Source organism: Corvus kubaryi, unplaced genomic scaffold (assembly GCF_017639235.1).
Source record: "Corvus kubaryi isolate FWS band 111438036 unplaced genomic scaffold, C.kubaryi_AGA036_p1.0 split1-37296, whole genome shotgun sequence".
In the NCBI taxonomy this organism is placed as follows: Eukaryota; Metazoa; Chordata; class Aves; order Passeriformes; family Corvidae; genus Corvus; species Corvus kubaryi.
In genome coordinates this window covers 17,153,299-17,170,225 of record NW_024582075.1, presented here as the reverse complement: position 1 = coordinate 17,170,225, position 16,927 = coordinate 17,153,299, and the positions used below count along the sequence as shown (strand labels likewise).

At 42.2% G+C, this 16,927-nt stretch overlaps 1 protein-coding gene across 2 annotated transcripts in view; it reads left to right on the top strand.

Moving 5' to 3' along the window:
• RCL1 (RNA terminal phosphate cyclase like 1) overlaps positions 1-13,764 on the top strand; it is a 30,521-nt gene extending 16,757 nt beyond the window's left edge. Inside the window, exons 8-9 of one of the 2 annotated variants that reach the window (XM_042012846.1) lie at positions 6,799-6,902; positions 13,457-13,764. In XM_042012846.1, coding sequence (XP_041868780.1) covers positions 6,799-6,902; positions 13,457-13,607 — 255 coding nt within the window. In that variant the 3' untranslated portion in view covers positions 13,608-13,764. Of the gene's footprint in view, positions 1-6,798; positions 6,903-7,729; positions 7,758-13,456 lie in introns of those variants that run through there. The other variant, XM_042012847.1, reaches the window with a different exon arrangement.
• The last annotated feature ends 3,163 nt before the right edge of the window (positions 13,765-16,927 follow it).

Genomic DNA, 16,927 nt, shown 5'->3' with positions numbered 1-16,927 from the left:
GTTACTTTCTCATTTTCTTTCTTTTGTATTTTTTGGGGGTTAGTTTGTTTTTTGTTTTGGGATGGGCTTTTTTAGAGTGTTTGGGTTTTGGACATTTGGTTTTTTGTGGGGTTTTTTTTGTTTGTTTGTTTTTATTAGGTCTGTTTGATTTAGTGTTGAACCCAGAGAGGATATAAAAACATGTTGCAAAGTGTGCAGTGTTTGTTTAGGTTTAATACACTATTTTTTTTATGTTTGCCTAGATAATATGTTTAATGAAACTAAAAATTTGAGAAAGCAAGAATAGATTGCTCTGAATGGGCAGTCTCTATATCCCATGTCTTTTTACGCCAACCTACTTGTTGAATACAGGGCTCAAGGGAGAATTTATTTTCTTGTGTTTAGATCTTCTCTTTATGAGATTATTTCATCATCTGTGTTTTTGCCAGTAGGTACTATGCTGTGGGAGCCGGGGAGGGTTGACCAGACAAGGGCAGCCTGAGAGCACTGGAGACAATTCTCTTTAAAAGGGATCACCTTTAGGTGTTGGGATCACCTAAATCTGCTGGAGTTCATTACTGTTGAAAGGGGTCCAGGGATGTTTCATAAAGCACTTGCTATTGTGTAAACTTTACCACCTAGGAAATCTAAGGATTTGAGTCTTGCTAAATGTTCTTTTATTAAGCCTTCAAAAGGAAATTAAATAGGTTGTATGATTCTTGGAATCAGCAGAACTTTTTTGATGCACATTTGTTGATGGAAAGATGTCAGAGCTAATTGACTAATGATAAGTGGCACAGTGCCTTAATTGCAGTGGCTCTGCAAGAGGGGACAATGGAGTGACTGATTAGCATTGTCATTACAAATCCATATGCAGTTCTTTCTGAAGCTTAATTGTGGAAGGCCAGCAAGGATTTTAACTCTTGTCTTTGAAAGGCATTGTTTATGGGAGCTTTATACAGAGAGTAATTGGCAGAATGGAAAGGCCTGGAAGAACTGGAAAAGGATTTAATTTTTATATTCTTTGTGATCATGAAAAATAGGGGAGTTTGTATACCTGTTTGAGGCTGAATTCTTTAATGAAGAAAGGCCGAGTTGCTGGGGGATCTTGGAAGGGCAGGAGGGCTAAGGCTGTTGGATTTATTGAACTAGAGCTAAAATGAGTGAAGGATTTCACTGATGGCGTAATTTGCAAGATGGTCTTACTTCAGTGTAGTAAGGTTCTGCTCCATTATTCTGGAAAAAAACCCCAAATCCCAAAAACCTAAATACAAACCCTCTGCAATAATTTGTTACCCTACACATAACAAATTACTGAGTCCTGCAAATATGTACCGCACAGGTAAAGGGGGAAATTGCATGTATGCCAAAATATAACTAACACTCAATCAAAGACAGGCTCAAGCTCAGAAGAATAAACCTTTTTGAAACACTGTTGTCCAATACACAGAGTTGTGATATTTGTATGTACATGTCAGCTGTAGTATTTGTATAACATGTAAAAATGGATGGGATTTTAAGTGATCTATGTCTAATTGTCACAACTAGCTGGATCTGGCTCTGTAGTCAGTGTAAACAATAATGGAGAAACTGCCATAAACTGAATTAATACAGTCTAGAAGCTGCGTTCTACATTGATAATGAGTGCCAGCTATTTTGGAACAAATGTTTCTGGCTCCGACTTTGCCCATCCCATTTCTTTTGGGAGTGTTGTGTTTAATTTTTCACTCTTGAGTAAGCAGGTGGATTGATAGAAAAAGGCTTGGCCTCCTTTTGAGTGTTAAGTCCTTCATTTGGCAGAAGTTACTGTTCAGTCATTAGATTACAAGTAATCACTTAATGTCACTGTCTAGGAACTGCCTATGTAGGAATGGTGTTACAAATGAGTGGTTTAGATCACTTAAATCACTGGCAAAAGTAGCAACAAAAGCAAGTTTTTGTATAAATTTGTTGACGTGCAACAAAGTTTGATGGCAAGGTTCACTATTGCTTACTATACAGATGAAGCACATAAAGAAAAATTGGATTAGAATGAATCGACAATGATTTATGCAGAGAACGGGAATGCAAAAGGGTAAGGATGGAAAAGGATGATGCTGCAGAAGGAGTAAGGGAGATCCTCCCTTTGGGTCCCAAAAGTGGACCCCTTGCCAAATGTACCCTCAGACTTGATCAACGATTTGTCTAAAGGATGTAGCAGCATTTAATCATTGACTACTGGAATGTTGACACAATCAAATACTTCTGTAAAGTGCATGTGCACCAGTGCACACAGTATGGGGAACAAACAAGATGAGCTAGAGACCTGCATGTAGTCACAGGCCTTTGATCTTATTGTGATTACAGAGACATGGTGGGATAGTTCATGTGACTGGAATGTTGTCATAAAGGAGAGACAGTCCAGGAAGACAGGGTGGCGGACTTGTCCCCTGTGTGAGGCAACACCTGGAACATATTGAGCTCTGTCTTGGGTTGGATGATGAGCTTATGTGTCAGGATAAAAGGGCAGACTAGTAAGGGAGACACTGTTGTGGGTGTTTGCTGCCTGATCAGAAGGAGGAAGCAAATGAGGCCTCCTACAGGCACCATGAAGCAGCCTCAACATCACAGGCCCTGGTTCTTTTGGGGGACTTTAACTACCCTGACATCTGCTGCAGAACCAGCACAGTGAAACACAAACAGCCCAGGAGGTTCCAGGAAAGCACTGATGACAATTTCCTGACACAGGCAGTGGAGAATCCCACAGGGAATGGTGTGCCGCTCAACTCATACTAACAAACAGGGAAGGCCTTGCTGGAGGTGTGCAGTGTGGAATTCAGTACCTCATCCTCAGCAGGATGAGGGGAAAGCAGGGCAGTAAGTTTACAACCATGGACTTCAGGAGAGCTAACTTTAGCTTCTTCAGGGAGATCTTCGTGGAGAATGTCATGGAAACAAGCCTCACAGGGTCCAAGAGACCTTGAAGGGTGCAAGAGAGTTGGTTGATATTCAAGGATCACTTTCTCCAGGCTCAAGAACAATGCATCCAAATGTGCAAGATATCAGGCAAAGGGGAAAAGAGACCTGATGGATAAATAAAGAACTCCTCTCATTATCAAGGGTAAGCAGGAAATACACAGGAGCTGTAAGCAGGGTCAGGTCACTTGACATGAATATAGAGAGGTTGTCAGAGTAAGTAGAAATGAGACAAGGAAAGCCAAGGTCCACCTGGAATTAAGTCTGGCAAAGAATGTCAAGGACAACAAGAAGGGCTTTTTCAAATACATCAATAACAAAAGATAAAAGGATAATATGGGCCTGATACTAAAAGGGAGGGGGACTGTGTTAACACAGGACACAGAGGGAGCAGAGTTAGTGAATGCTGCCTTTGTACAAATGCCTCCTCAGTGAGTTCACTGACGATACAAAGCTGGGAGGAGTGGCCGATACCCCAGAGGGCTGTGCAGACCTTCAGAAGGGCCTTGACAGGGTGGAGAGATGGACAGAGAAGAACCTTCTGAAATGCAACAAAGGCAAGTGCAGAGTCCTGCATGTGGGGAAGAAAAACCCTGGGCACCAGCAGAGGCTAGGGGCTGGCCTGCTGGGGAGCAGCTCTGTGGATCCTGATGGACAACAAGCTGTCCATGAGCCAGCTCTGCATGTCCTGGTGGCCAAGAAAGCCAGTGGTATCCTGGAGGGCATTAGGAAGAGCATTGCCAGGAGGTTGAGGGAGGTGATCCTGCCCCTCTACTCAGCCCTGGGGAGGCCACATCTGGAGATTTGTGCCCAGTTCTGGGCTCCTCAGGACAAGAGAGACATGGAGCTCCTGGAGCAAGTCCAGAGGAGGATGACAAAGATGATTAAAGGACTGGAGCATCTCTCTTATGACAAAAGGCCAAGAGAACTGGGCCTGTTTGGCATTGAGAAGAGATGACTGACAGGGGATCTTTCCAGTATATCTAAAGGGAGGATGCCAGGAAGATGGATCCAAGCTCTTCTTGGTGGTGCCAGGCAATAGGGCCAGAGGCAATGGACAGAAACGAATGCACAGGAAGTTCCACCTGTATATGAGGAAGATATTTTTACATATCCTTTACAGTGCAGGTGATTGCACACTGGAACAGATTGCCCAGGGAGGCTGTGGAGTCTCCCTCACTGGAGATATTCAAGAACTGTCTGGATGCAATCCTGTGCCATGTACACTGGGGTGATCCTGCTTGAGCAGGGAGGTTGGACCAGCTGATCTGTTGTGATCCCTTCCAGTCTTTAACATTCTGTGATTCTGTGACTAACATTTACAAAATGATTCGGTAAGATTTACTATAAGCACAGTAGTAACTTAGTTGTAAATTAAGAGATGGCAACGTTCATACCACGCTTGCTGTAATGTACTAAGATCAATTCATACATGCACAGACATAGACACAAAGAAGTATATGAAAAGGATAAAAATTCCCCTCAAGTTTAGTAAAATATTTAGGTCAGATGCCTCTGTACCTGTCAACAGGTGAAGGGTTAAGCTTTGAGGGTTGAGTGTATCAGCCCAGGCCCTGTCAACAGCTTTTGGTGATTGTTCTCCAAGATTTGGAGACTTGGGGGTTGTTGAGCTTCAAGAGCCGTACCACTTAGAGGGAGGCGCTGGTGCAGCCTGCTGTGGTCCAGGAGAACTCAAGGACCCTCACTTAGTACTGCTGCCTAAAGGGTTGTGAGATGCTTGGCTTTAGCCTTCTCTCTCCATCCTGGCCGCAATCTGGGTCAGTTGTTACTGAAATTTTCCTCAAAAGGTACAGTAACAATAGTATTGTTCCACCTGGGCTATGATTTAGACAAAAATAATGTTCCAAGGCTGTTCATTAGAAAACAGCAGTTCGTTAGGCAGAAGTTCCTAGGAACAGACTTTCTCATAAGCTCAAGATGAGCTTAACTGCCCAGGAGCCATTAATCAAGGTCAATGTCTAATGAGAATTCCTGAGGAGATCGTAGAGTGGCCCAAGGGGACAGGGGGGAGTGCACCACCACAAATGGGGATAACAGATTGCTACTGCACAGCAGTACTGGGGATGACTGACTCGCTGCAGCAAGAGAGCTCTTGCTGCATGTAGGACATGGTGGATGCATTGTGTTTTGATATATTGCTTAGGACATGTTTGTCTCCATGCTGACTGAAGCTTTTGTATAAATTTGATTACAAAAACATTTTATAATGTCTTTAGCTGTAGAGAAACAAAAAACCAAGCACAGAAAATGTAAAATTTTCATCCAAATAATGAGCATTTTTGAATTATTAACTGAACTACAAATACAGACAGTCCGGTGTCATGAGTACTCCTTACCAAACTCTTATCTGCTTCTTGTACATGTTTCTCATTGGCAAATACAACTGGTGAGATCTGTGGCTCTAGATTGCACCAGCAAATTCTGCAGATACCCTGTTCACTCAAGATAAAGCACAATTTTTATCAGTCCCATAGAAGGCATTATGTTGAGTACGTGAACTTCACTTTGATATGGCAAGTTCACACAGTTAAAAGGCCAAGTACTGCTGTAAGAGCATGTTTTGGAGTTGTGTCATGGTAGTGAATGTTATAAAGCTACTTATTTCGCTGTGGTGTAGTTAGTTGTATGAAATGCAGAGACTTTTTCAGAAGAATGGAGCTGAGGCTTGTCACACAGAAGCAAGGCCATCTCGAAAATTAAATCTTCAGTATCTCCCCTTGGAAAGGTTCTCCTTTCTGCCTCTCACTGAGTAAATGTGCCGAGGTTGTCACATTGACTGATTTTCTTAATCTATCTAGTGCAAAATTTATTGACTTTTTGGCTAGTGTTATCTCTTGAAATTATGATATGTTACCTTCCTTGTCGACAAAGGTAACTGTCAGATTACCTCATTACAGAACTTGGTTTTAGAAAGATGAGGTTTTAGTTTCATTCTCTTCAGAGACCCTATTCAGAGGACTTAGCATTAGGCCTGATGCAGCAGAAAACTGTTCATAGATTTCATGTGGCTGTGGATCAGTATGAATATAAGGACAGTCCAATATAATCAGATATTTTTTCTGTTTTCAGTGGTTTTGCATAGCAGTAGTTGGTAAATTCTCTCTACAGCAGTCTTGACTGGAAGTATCCCTTTAAATTTATATTCCAGCTTTGTAAACAATTCTCATTTCTAGTTCTAGTCTTCCAGTTCCAATTAATGTATGCATCATAGTAAACACCTTCCACATACAGTACAGTTTACCTTGCATATATGACTTACTACAGTCAAATAGGAGTATGTGTAGTTCTACTTAATTTTATGTATGGCTCGCTCACTTAGCAATAAAAAAAATCTTCCATTTTAATTATGGAGGGCAAATGTTTTACAAATGTAAACCCACAAAAGTTAGCAGCAAGTGTTTTTGTGGATAAGTGCTAAATAACTTTTAACTTGCTTGTTTGCACCTGCTAACACTGAACTGTTTGTCCAAAGGTAACTATCATTATCATAAAATGCTGGAATTCATGGTATCTTCAAAGGCATATGAACTAGAGCTAATACCTCTTTTCAATTTACTGCAAAGAAATTCTTCAGTGTCTACACTCTGGGATGTTAAAACAGGTTAGGAGGGATGTTTAATGTGACCTTCTTACTGGGTTTTGTTTTAGTTCTGTTCCTTTCCCAGCCAGCCATGTGAAATGAATTTGTCATTGTTAAAAAATCTAGATTTTTATCTTCTTGGCCCTTAAAAATTGGGAGTGGTATTTCAGCCTTTTAAGTGTATATTTTGCCTTTGTTACTCTCCTCTCATCTAAATTTCTGGTTTGTACAGAGATTAATTATTAAAACATTTTGGTTTGCAGGGAGGCTGTGTAGATTCAACAAATCAGAGCCTTGCTCTGCTCCTTATGACCCTTGGACAGCGGGATGTTTCCAAAGTCCTGTTGGGACCTCTATCTCCATATACGTAAGTTGTTTTGTTCAGTTAAATTACACAGTCGTGTTTTAATTCACTAGTTTTGTTGCACACAGCTATTTTTATATATGGAAGACTTTGCCTGTGGTTACAAATAGAACAACTTGTACCTGACTTCAAATGAGACAAGTGGTGTAAGTTGCCTCGAGTTTGTTTCTACGTGTTAGATGAGTCCCTTACTGTTCTATATTATTCCTGTTTCTGAGAATTGCAGAGACAGGATTTATTGATGGTTCTTGACCTGGAATGTATGTGTACATCAGTTTGCTTTTTGGTGCCTAGTATACACCACTATGTTTTCCCTAGTACTCTCTCTGTAGCTGTCTCATTAAATGTCGTATTTCAAAGGGCTAGTCAAACTCTAAAGCTGTGATTTTTCCTATGAAACAGCTTAAGACTTCAGTTCATGGAGCTATGTGCTATTTCAAGGTTTTATCAAGGCAGCAGGTCCTTCAGTCTCAGTTTTTACTAAAGATTTGTCTGCAGCTGTTAGATGTTCAGAGGATAGAAAGAAATAAATTTCTTATATTGCTAGTTGTAAACACAGGTTACAGAATCACAGAATCATCAAGGCTGGAAGAGATGTCCAAGGTCATCAAATCCAACTTTTGACTGAATACTATTTCTCAACTAGACCACAGTGCTAGGTCTGGTTGTTCCTTTAACACTTTGCAGATTGTGACTCCACTACCACCATGGGTGGCCCATTTCAGTTCTTAACAACCCTTGCAGTGACAAAGCTCTTCCTGATGTCCAATCTGAACCTTCCCTGGTGCAGCTTGAGGCGAATTCCTCTAATCCTGTCACTTGTTGCCTAGGAGAAGAGACTGAGCCCCACGTGGGTACACCCTCCTTTCAGGGAGTTGTAGAGAGCAGTAAGGTCTCCTCTGAGCCTCCTTTTCTTCAGGCTAAACACGCCCAGCTCCTTCAGCTGCTCCTCATGGGACTTACTCTCTAGACCCTTCACCAGCTCCATTGCCCTTCTCTGGACGCGCTCCAGCACCTCCATGTCTTTCTTAGAGTGGCCCAGAACTGACCACAGGATTCAAGTGTGGCTTCACCAGTGCCGAGTACAGGGGAACAATCCCTGCCCTGGTCCTGCTGGCCACACTGTTGCTGTCAGGATGCCATTGGCCTTCTTGGCCACCTGGGCACACCCTGGCTCATGTTCAGCTGCTGTCACTGATGCCATGAAGATTTCTGCCTTTTCTTTTATATCCCTGTTATACCTTTTTACAACTTCTGTATTCCTGGTGCTTTTTGCCTACATTCTTGGACTTGTTTGTCGAGCTAAGAGACTAAACATTTTAGAAGCTTCGTAGCTAGGGATCAGTGTGCCCCAGACCCCAAGGTCCTCTCCAGAACACATTCTGTATACCAAGATAGAACTGTCCAGGGGAAGGTTCCTTGAGGAGGGGGGCTCACTTGAACCTCTCATTGGGGAATCTTTGATAGATATGCTAATATAATGTTATACCCAATCTTTGGGGGCAGACTGGGGCAGGGTGCATCTTGATGTATATGACCTGGACATGTGCACCTAAGGATCCTTAAAATAAAGGTAAAATCCCTTTTCCACTTCTAACAGTGTATGACTCTTGATTTTAAGACCAGGAAAAGGCATCATCACCAGCACCCCCAGGTCCTTTTCCTGTGGGCAGCTTTGCAGCCACTCTGCCCCAGCCTGTGGCATTGCCTGGGGTTGTTGTGACCCAAGGGCAGGACCCGGCACTGGGCCTTGTTGAACCTCACACAATTGACCTCAGCCCATGATCCAGCATGTCCAGATCCCTCTGCAGAGCCCTCCTACCCTCCAGCAGGTCAACACTACCACCCATCTTGGTGTCATCTGCAAACTGACTGAGGGGGCACTCAATCCCGTCGTACAGGTCATTGATGAAGAACTGGCCCCAGTACTGAGCCCTGGGGAACACTGCTGGTGACCGGCCACCAGCTGGATGTAACTCCATCCACCCCCACTATCTGGTCTCAGCCATACAGACATACCCAGTGAAGAGGGCACCCATCCAAGCCATGAGCTGTTACTATAGTTCCCTGGGTCCTCCTTTTGACTCTTCTGATATAAGCACCACACTGGCCCACCTTCAGTCCTCTGGGACCTGCTCATTTAGCCAGGACTGATGCTACATAATGGAGGGCAGCTGGTGAGCGCTTCTGCCAGCTCCCTCAGTACCCTTGAATGAATACCATCCTGCCCCATAGACATGTGAGTGTCTAAGCTGTACAGCCAGCCACTAACTAGATCCTCCTGGGGTACAGGAGATCTATTCTGCTCCCTGTACCCCAGCTCAAGGGGCTGGTTGCCCTGAAGATAACAGTCTTACTGTTAAAGACTGCAGCAAAGAAGACATTAGGATCTCAGCCTTTTCTTCATCCATGATGACAATGTTCCTCTCCGCGTCCAGTAAAGCATGGAGATTTTTCTTGGCCCTCCTTTAGTCTTTATTGTATTTATAAAAAGACTTTTTATTATCTTTCACAGCAGTGGCCAAATTGAGTTCTATGAGAAAATGGTTAGGGAAACAGCAACCATTATCAAAAATTTAATTTATCAGACTTGCAAGTGATTTACTAGATCACAGTTATTTCTAGAGACTGAGCAGTTATTCTTTAATCAAATGAAGGGAGGTTTGTTTATCTGACAATGGCATCAAATAATAAGAGTATGAACTGTCCTTTTTCGGTTATCATGGTACCGGTGCTGTATACGTGAAAGGTACAGTACTGTGATAACTGAAGAATGGTGGTGCCATCACATGAGAGCTAAAAATTACCTAACTGCTCTTCTCAACTCCTGGTACCTTGGAAACAACATTCATCAGATTTTGAGGGGAAGACAGGGAAGTGTCCCATTGCACAGAGGGGAAGTAATCCCCTGTAAAGTAAGTATTCATGTGAAAGGTTTTGGAAGAGTAGATATTAGTGTTTGAAGTGCACAGTTAAGCATATGAGACAATCCACTCACTCGTCATTGTGAGTATTTTAAAATTTTTTTACCCTTTTTTTGTTCTGTGAAAATCAAGCAAATGCACTAGTTTATTTTGTAAGCAGGCAGAGTTCAAGTTGGTGTGTTGTCACGTCTCCCAAGCTAGGTGTATGCAGCAGGGATAAAGGTCAAGAGTACACATATTGAAGCAGCAGGTCATAAAATCTGCCATTCCATGAGAATCTGTGACTCATCAGTCCCATGAGGATCTGTTCAGATAGAATGCAGCTTTTTATGCAGCACCCACATGCCCTCAACTAGGGCTGCTTATAAAGGACTGGTATATTTGGCTCCCAAGCAACTCATTTGATACACAACCTCATGAAGTAAATTGCAGTACGGTCATATTCCCCATCCTTGCCTCTTCTTTTCTCTCTCAGAGCTGTGACATCTCTGCATTTAGCACTTACATCCTACAGAATCTGAAGCTATTTAAAAGCTGTGTTATGCTAGATTGGCTTCCCTGTCCAGCATAATATAGGATGAATGTGACAGTTCAGTTGGCTGCTGAGAACACCAGGGACAAAGTGCTTTGGAGTATCCCATCAGAATGAGGGAATTTCTTTGAGATCTTTGTATTTTCATGGGATGCATCTGTTGCCTCAACTAAGGATGGGAGGTGGAAGGGCAGGCAACACCATGAGCAGGGCTGTCCTGAGTGGCATTGGGGCTACCAGTCTGTATGACCAGCAGCTATCTGCATTACCCCTTCCTTAGCATCCATATTTCACAGAAGTGAGTGCCTTTCTGTCAAGCTGGGCTTAAAACTGTATGCAGGGTGCTGGCCAAGCCACTAACTCACAGAGGTCAGTCTGGCAGGACAGACCTGTCTGCATGCACGTGGATCAGCATGAGCCAGGGTTACGGGAAGGACAGCAACAGGAAAGCCTGAGTGTCCCAACCCTTGGCTTTGGAAGGGTTTAGGAGTTTCAAGAGGTGGGGTTAGGGTGCCTCTGCCCAGCCAAGCTGATGGTTTTAGTTGTTTCTCTGACTGGGGGTGCCCACCCTCAGTTCCTCAATCTGTGTCCGCCTTGGAAGGTCTCTGGTAGGACTCAGGAGAGCAGTGCTGGGGCTGCCAGTGCTGCCAGGCAAAGCCCTGTGCAGGCCCCAGGGCAACTGAGCCAAGAATGCACTGCTGGTGCACAGGTCTTCTCTCACATTGGTCTGTTAGTTGGTTGCTTTGCCCAATACATGAAGTTCTTGTGTACTTTTTGGTAATCCTTAGCAGGCTTTGGGGAAAAGACAGGACTTAGATAAACAGGCTTTTTACACTTGTTGTTGTTGGCTGTAAGACCTCCAGTGTGGCTCATGTAGCTGTCTGTGCACCTAAGGAGCAGTGTTCAGCTCTGCCTTGTTCTTGCCTGAACACACAGCGTAAATTTTCAGCAAAATAAACCTTCTTTGTACTTTTCACCCCCTCTCTCATTCCTCCAGCCTGTGCCTGTGTGGTTGGTACAGCCTGCACTATTATTTGAGGTGCTCACCCGTGACCCAGACCAACCTCAGAGCTAATACAGACTTGCCTTCCGTCACATACCCCTACCTTCCCGCCTCTTTCTCTCCTATTTTCAGGGCTCATACCACTTGTGCTTCTACTGCTACAAGACAAAGCTGGCCTTTTGCTGGTTCTACATTCTCCCCTGATGTCCCCAGGCAGCCTCCCCTTCGCTTGCACTCCAATGTACATGGGGGCTGATACTTTTCTCACTCTGCCTTTATTCAAAAGGGAGAAGAGGCAGAGATGCAGGGTAGCCCAGCTATGTGCAAAGAGAGGTATGGACTGAACTGATCCCACGAACATGTTGCAGAGTTTGCTGATCACTGTTAAGGATTATTCTCTGAGTCTCTGGCTCCACACTACTTCTAGGATTTGTACAGTTTATTCTGTGCCCTCCTTGCAGTTCAGCATTCCACTCCTGCTGTTTTGGGCTTGGCTGCTTTCTTGTCACACTGCCAGAGCCCTGTGAGATGACCCAGCTAAGGAGAAGGCTGATACAGAGTTTGTTGCCTGTCAGCTTTATTGAAGCAATTACGCCAGCATATGCCCATTTGCCTATTACAGCTGCAACCAGAAACCTTGCAATTGGGGAGGCATGGAAGAAAAGGCATTTTTCAGTTATTCCTTTCAACTGTTAATCCGTTTGAGAAATGAGAGAGCTGGTGTCTGTGCTGAGGCAAGTTATCAGTCCAGAAGGTGCAGTAGAAAGTATACATAGCATTGGGAGCAATGTTCCCACATTCACCCTGCAGAGGAATTCAGCAGATTGCCCCAGAGATGTCAGATCATCCGAAGCACACACCAGTATAGGTAAAGCATCCTCTCTTTTTCTGGGTCCTGCCATTTTCCTCTCTTCCTGTGCATATATCTGATTGCAGGAGCAGCAGCATGCCCAGCTGAAGTGTATAAAGCAATTTTGCTCCTGCAATTTCCATTGTACTTCTTCACAATTTCTGTGAATAGGAGCTGCCAGGAGGCTTTCAGAGGTCGCATGATGTCATAGTGCAGACAGGCCTATGCTTTTGGTCTCCTGCTTCCCATTTTGTGGGTAATTTCTCTTGATTTGTTATAATGATATATGTGTGATTAGCTTGCAATTATGCTTTCAGCATGTAGAGCAGACAAGCCAATGTGTGAACTGGATGTCCACGTTCTCTTTCTTTAAATTAAGAAAAGCACATACCAATTGCTGAAGGAGATTAAATCTTTGTTCAGAACTGCAGACTTGCTTGTGGCCATGACTGGAAGAGTCCAAACTTCTGTCTGGAGCAATTACAAATTTTCTTCTGTAATCTTTTGGTGTAATTGCTTGTTCCCTCTTTTGGAGAAGCCAGTAAAAATGTTTTCTTGGCTGTTTTTGGATTTGTTCTTTTTTTATAGTTTTTTGTGTTACTCACCCTCCAGTCAGTGTTTGTTTAGGATCAGTGTGATTGTTTAGTTTCTTTGTGCCTTTCTTTCTGAAATGATGAAAGGAATTTTTTTTTCTGAAAATGAGAAAACAGGAAGAATTCTGAGTCTGAATATAATTCTAATGAAACATTTAACTAAGAAGTGGAGAAGTTAGTAATACAAATCAAACATATGCTTTAGGATCTCTCCTAAAGTATGCACCCAGCCTTTTGGCTATCCCTGTTTAAGTTTTGTTTCTGCTTTAAACATTTGGCAGGGGAAAGGAGGAGAGTCACAGGTTGGCATGGGGTTCACATAGCCCTGATGAAGAGTCAGCATCAGGAGTAAATGACGTTGCCCGGGTACATTTCTCTCCTTTCTTTGTTCTTCCCTCACCATTTTGTCTTGCTGTATTACCAGCCATTCCTCTCTCTGCTTATACAGAGTGCAGAGGTTTCAGTAGGGGTCACTAGCCACTTCTACAACACATGTGAGAAGAGTGTTTGGAGCTTGTAGCCTTGTTTCTCCAATTGAACTAAGCAATATTTTTGCATTTCATTCACCATGCTTATTGCTGGAATCTGTGTTAGTACATAATGCTAAAAGGCTTTCTGTTTTTTTTCTTAAACTGTGTCATTTTCTCTCCCTCAGAATTGAGTTTCTGCGACACCTAAGAAGCTTCTTCCAGATCATGTTTAAAATTGAAACAAAGACCCCTGAGGAAGAGCACGTGGGGGGGGAGAAAGTCTTAATGACGTGTGTTGGCATTGGATTTTGCAACCTCAGTAAAACTATAAGATAAAAAACATCTACAGACTTCAAGAAAGACAGAAAATGCTCCAAAGATCTAATAAAATCTACCTGTGTCTACTTATTCTGGCATAGGGAGACCTGTGATGATTCCAGTGCGGGGGTACCCAAGCTCACTGCATGTAAACAATAAAGCTGATTTCAGACTATTTAGATCTGTGCTATTTATAAATGCAATGCCAGTATTCTGTGCTGCTTGGAATGGCTCTCTGGAGTCTCAGCTGACTTGGGACTCTTTGCACTGTATTCCACTGAATGGGACACAAGTGCCTCATGTCACTGTGCTCTCAAGCCTTAATGAGGTGAGTGCTCTGGTTTAATGTATTTACTGATTTCATTTGTAGCTTCTTCTGAAAGGTTTAGATAGAGAGGGAAAAAAAATTGATCAAAACAAGCTTTGCATTTCAAAACAAGTGATCACAACGGAAATATTAGATTCTTTAGGTAATTGTGGAGATAATATTGGCATGAAAATAAAAGTAAAGGTATGACAGTAATTCTTTGTTTATACATTGCGTGTGTGTAGAATTTGGCAGATGCTCCACTCCTGTTTACATTTACTAAATTCACAGAATCACAAAATAGTCTGAGTTAGAAAGGACCCAGAAGGTTCATTGAGTCCAACTCTTAAGTGAATGGCCTATAGTGGGATCAAACCCATGATCTTAGCATTATTAGCACCATGCTTTAACCAGCTGAGCTCATCTCAGGGTTGCAGTTTCACAGGAAGAATAAAATATCTGTCTGTTATTTTTCCTAATGTTAGAATATTGCAGAAGAGATCACAACCTATACTGACTTATTTTAGCCTCTTTTGCAAAGATGGGCATGGGAGATGGGCACCCTCCATGACAGCTTTTGACTTACCACCTACATCCTTTTTAGGTTTGTTTGGCATGCTATACATGTGGTTCACAATTAGTTGTGAAAAGTAGCAAAAATAACTGTAGGCTTTGAGAGAGAAAAATGTATTCTGTTACACCATCATATTCTGTGTATCTGCTCCCTTTTTAAAGTTCTGATAGTGTTGTATGGGCACTACTTGGATTGATAGATACAAAAAAGTTTCTACTAAATAAATATTTACCCATGAAAGGCTTTTGGTAGATTCCAGGCAAACCTGTTTAAAGTTAAGGCGGAAGTCCTGACACAAGGGAAGAAATTTATATTTGACTCCAGACTATACTTTGTGCGTCTGGAGGAAAATAAAACTGTGTCAAAAGCTGGTACATAGAGCAGATACTAGTGACTGTGTTATAATGGTTTTACGAACTTTATCTGATGCCACTGTAAAGTGGGCATTACCTCTGTAGTATGAAGAATGTATATTGGACCCAAAAAGGACTTTGACAAAGGTCTGATATTTGCTTAGTGTTTTGTTAACTACTGCAGGCCGTGTGAGTCATTTTTTCGCTGTACTTTGTTCTTGTTGCAATCTGTCAGACATCTTTTGGAAAAATAAAGTATTTTTTTCCTACATAAGGTTTTATTTCCCTTTAAAGCAAAACAGACAACAACTGGAAAAAAGAAAGCCTGGAAGGCTCTTTTCTGAGCCTTTCATAAGATAAATGGCTATCTTGAACTGACTCATTAAAAAAAAACAGGTTTGGGAGTTGCCAGAGAGGGACGCAGGGAAAGGGCAAAGCCATTCTTATAATTTACTAGCTTTCCAAAATTTGACTTGCAGCTGAGGAAACCCTAAATAAAACAACAGGATGTGAAATAAAATAACTTGACTATATTTTTTACATTGCAAGTTAGAAAAAGGTAGGTAGGTATGAAAGAATTTACCTTGCTCTCTTCTGTCACTATGTAATGAAAAAACTAGAAATTATGAATTAGAATTACCCAAAATACAAAGAGCCACTGATCCAAAAGGTGAAATGTACATGCTAAAATTAATTGCCACTAGAATAAAAATATTAAGCCTACATTAATTAAAGACTCGAGTTTGTGCCACAGCTCAGATTTCTGAAATTGGCCTAAATAAAATTTGGAAGTATTGTCACAACTTCAAAAATGAAAAGCTTTATTGTTTTTAAGCTTAACTATGAAGCTGTGAGAGTTTTTCCAAATGTTTCCCATTGCACCAGGCATAGAGAAGGCAATAAGTTGCCCAGGCAGCAGATTCTTCAGCAATAATTATGTCACACAATTACCTGTACTTAACCTCAGTGTTAAAGTTAGACTGGTAACCATTAGCCCTGCTGCAAATTGCATAGCTCTGCAGCACAATGCTTGCTGCAACTCTGAATTTGCTTGTTGCTTTACAGAGATTTTATTTATGAAATAATATGTTTTTCCAGAACAGTCACTCTCTGGAGAAATATTAACAATTCCGGAGGAGGTTTTAAGCACTTTCTTAAAATTATTTGGCCTTCTTATTCTGGGAAAAGTACTTACTAGAAGGAAATCCTGCAGATAAAAGCTGTTTGTTTATCGGCAAAACAGCAATTAACATCTGTTTTGGTGGTCTGATCATAAAAGCAGTAAGATAGTTAATTTTAGAGCTGGACTGAGGAAATTTTTGGTGAAAAATAGTGTTGGTAGCCACAGACTTTATGGTAAAGATGATAGTTACTAGGAGACACATCTTTCATCTCAGTCCATCCATGGCAGAGTAATACTCAGTTAACTTAAATTTGAAGTCATTAGCTGTACATGAATAATCCTGTACTCTTTGAAAAATCCATCAGCACTTTAGTTTATCCCTCTGGGTGTACAGCTCTGATCATAGAATCAGAATGGTTTGGTTTGGAAGATACCTTAAAAATCATCTGGTTCCATCATCCCCCAACCAGGTTGCTCAAAGATCCATTCAGTCTGGCCTTGAACACTTACAGGGATTGGGCATCCACGACTACTCTGGGCAACCTGTTAGAGCAGCTCACCACCCTTACAGTACAGAATTTCTTCCTGCTATCTAATCTAAGTATACCCTCTTTCAGCTTAAAGCCATCACCCCATGTCCTGTCACTACATGCCATTTTAAAAAGTTCCTTTCCAGCCTTCAGGTTCCATTAGGTACTGACTGAAAGGTGCTATAAGGTCTCCACAGAGTCTTCTCCAGGCTGTACAAACCCAAATCTCTCAGCCTGTCCTCACAAGGAGGAGATGTGCTCCAAACCTTGGATCATCACTATGCCCCTCCTCTGGACTTTCTCCAAGAGGTCCAGGTCTTATGCTGGGGTCCCCAGGGCTGGATGCAGCACTGCAGGTGCAGTCCCACAAGAATGGCAGTCATAGTGGTGATGTGAAAAGTATTTGTAAAATATGCTTTTATGTTGCATCTCCTGCCAATTTTGTAATACC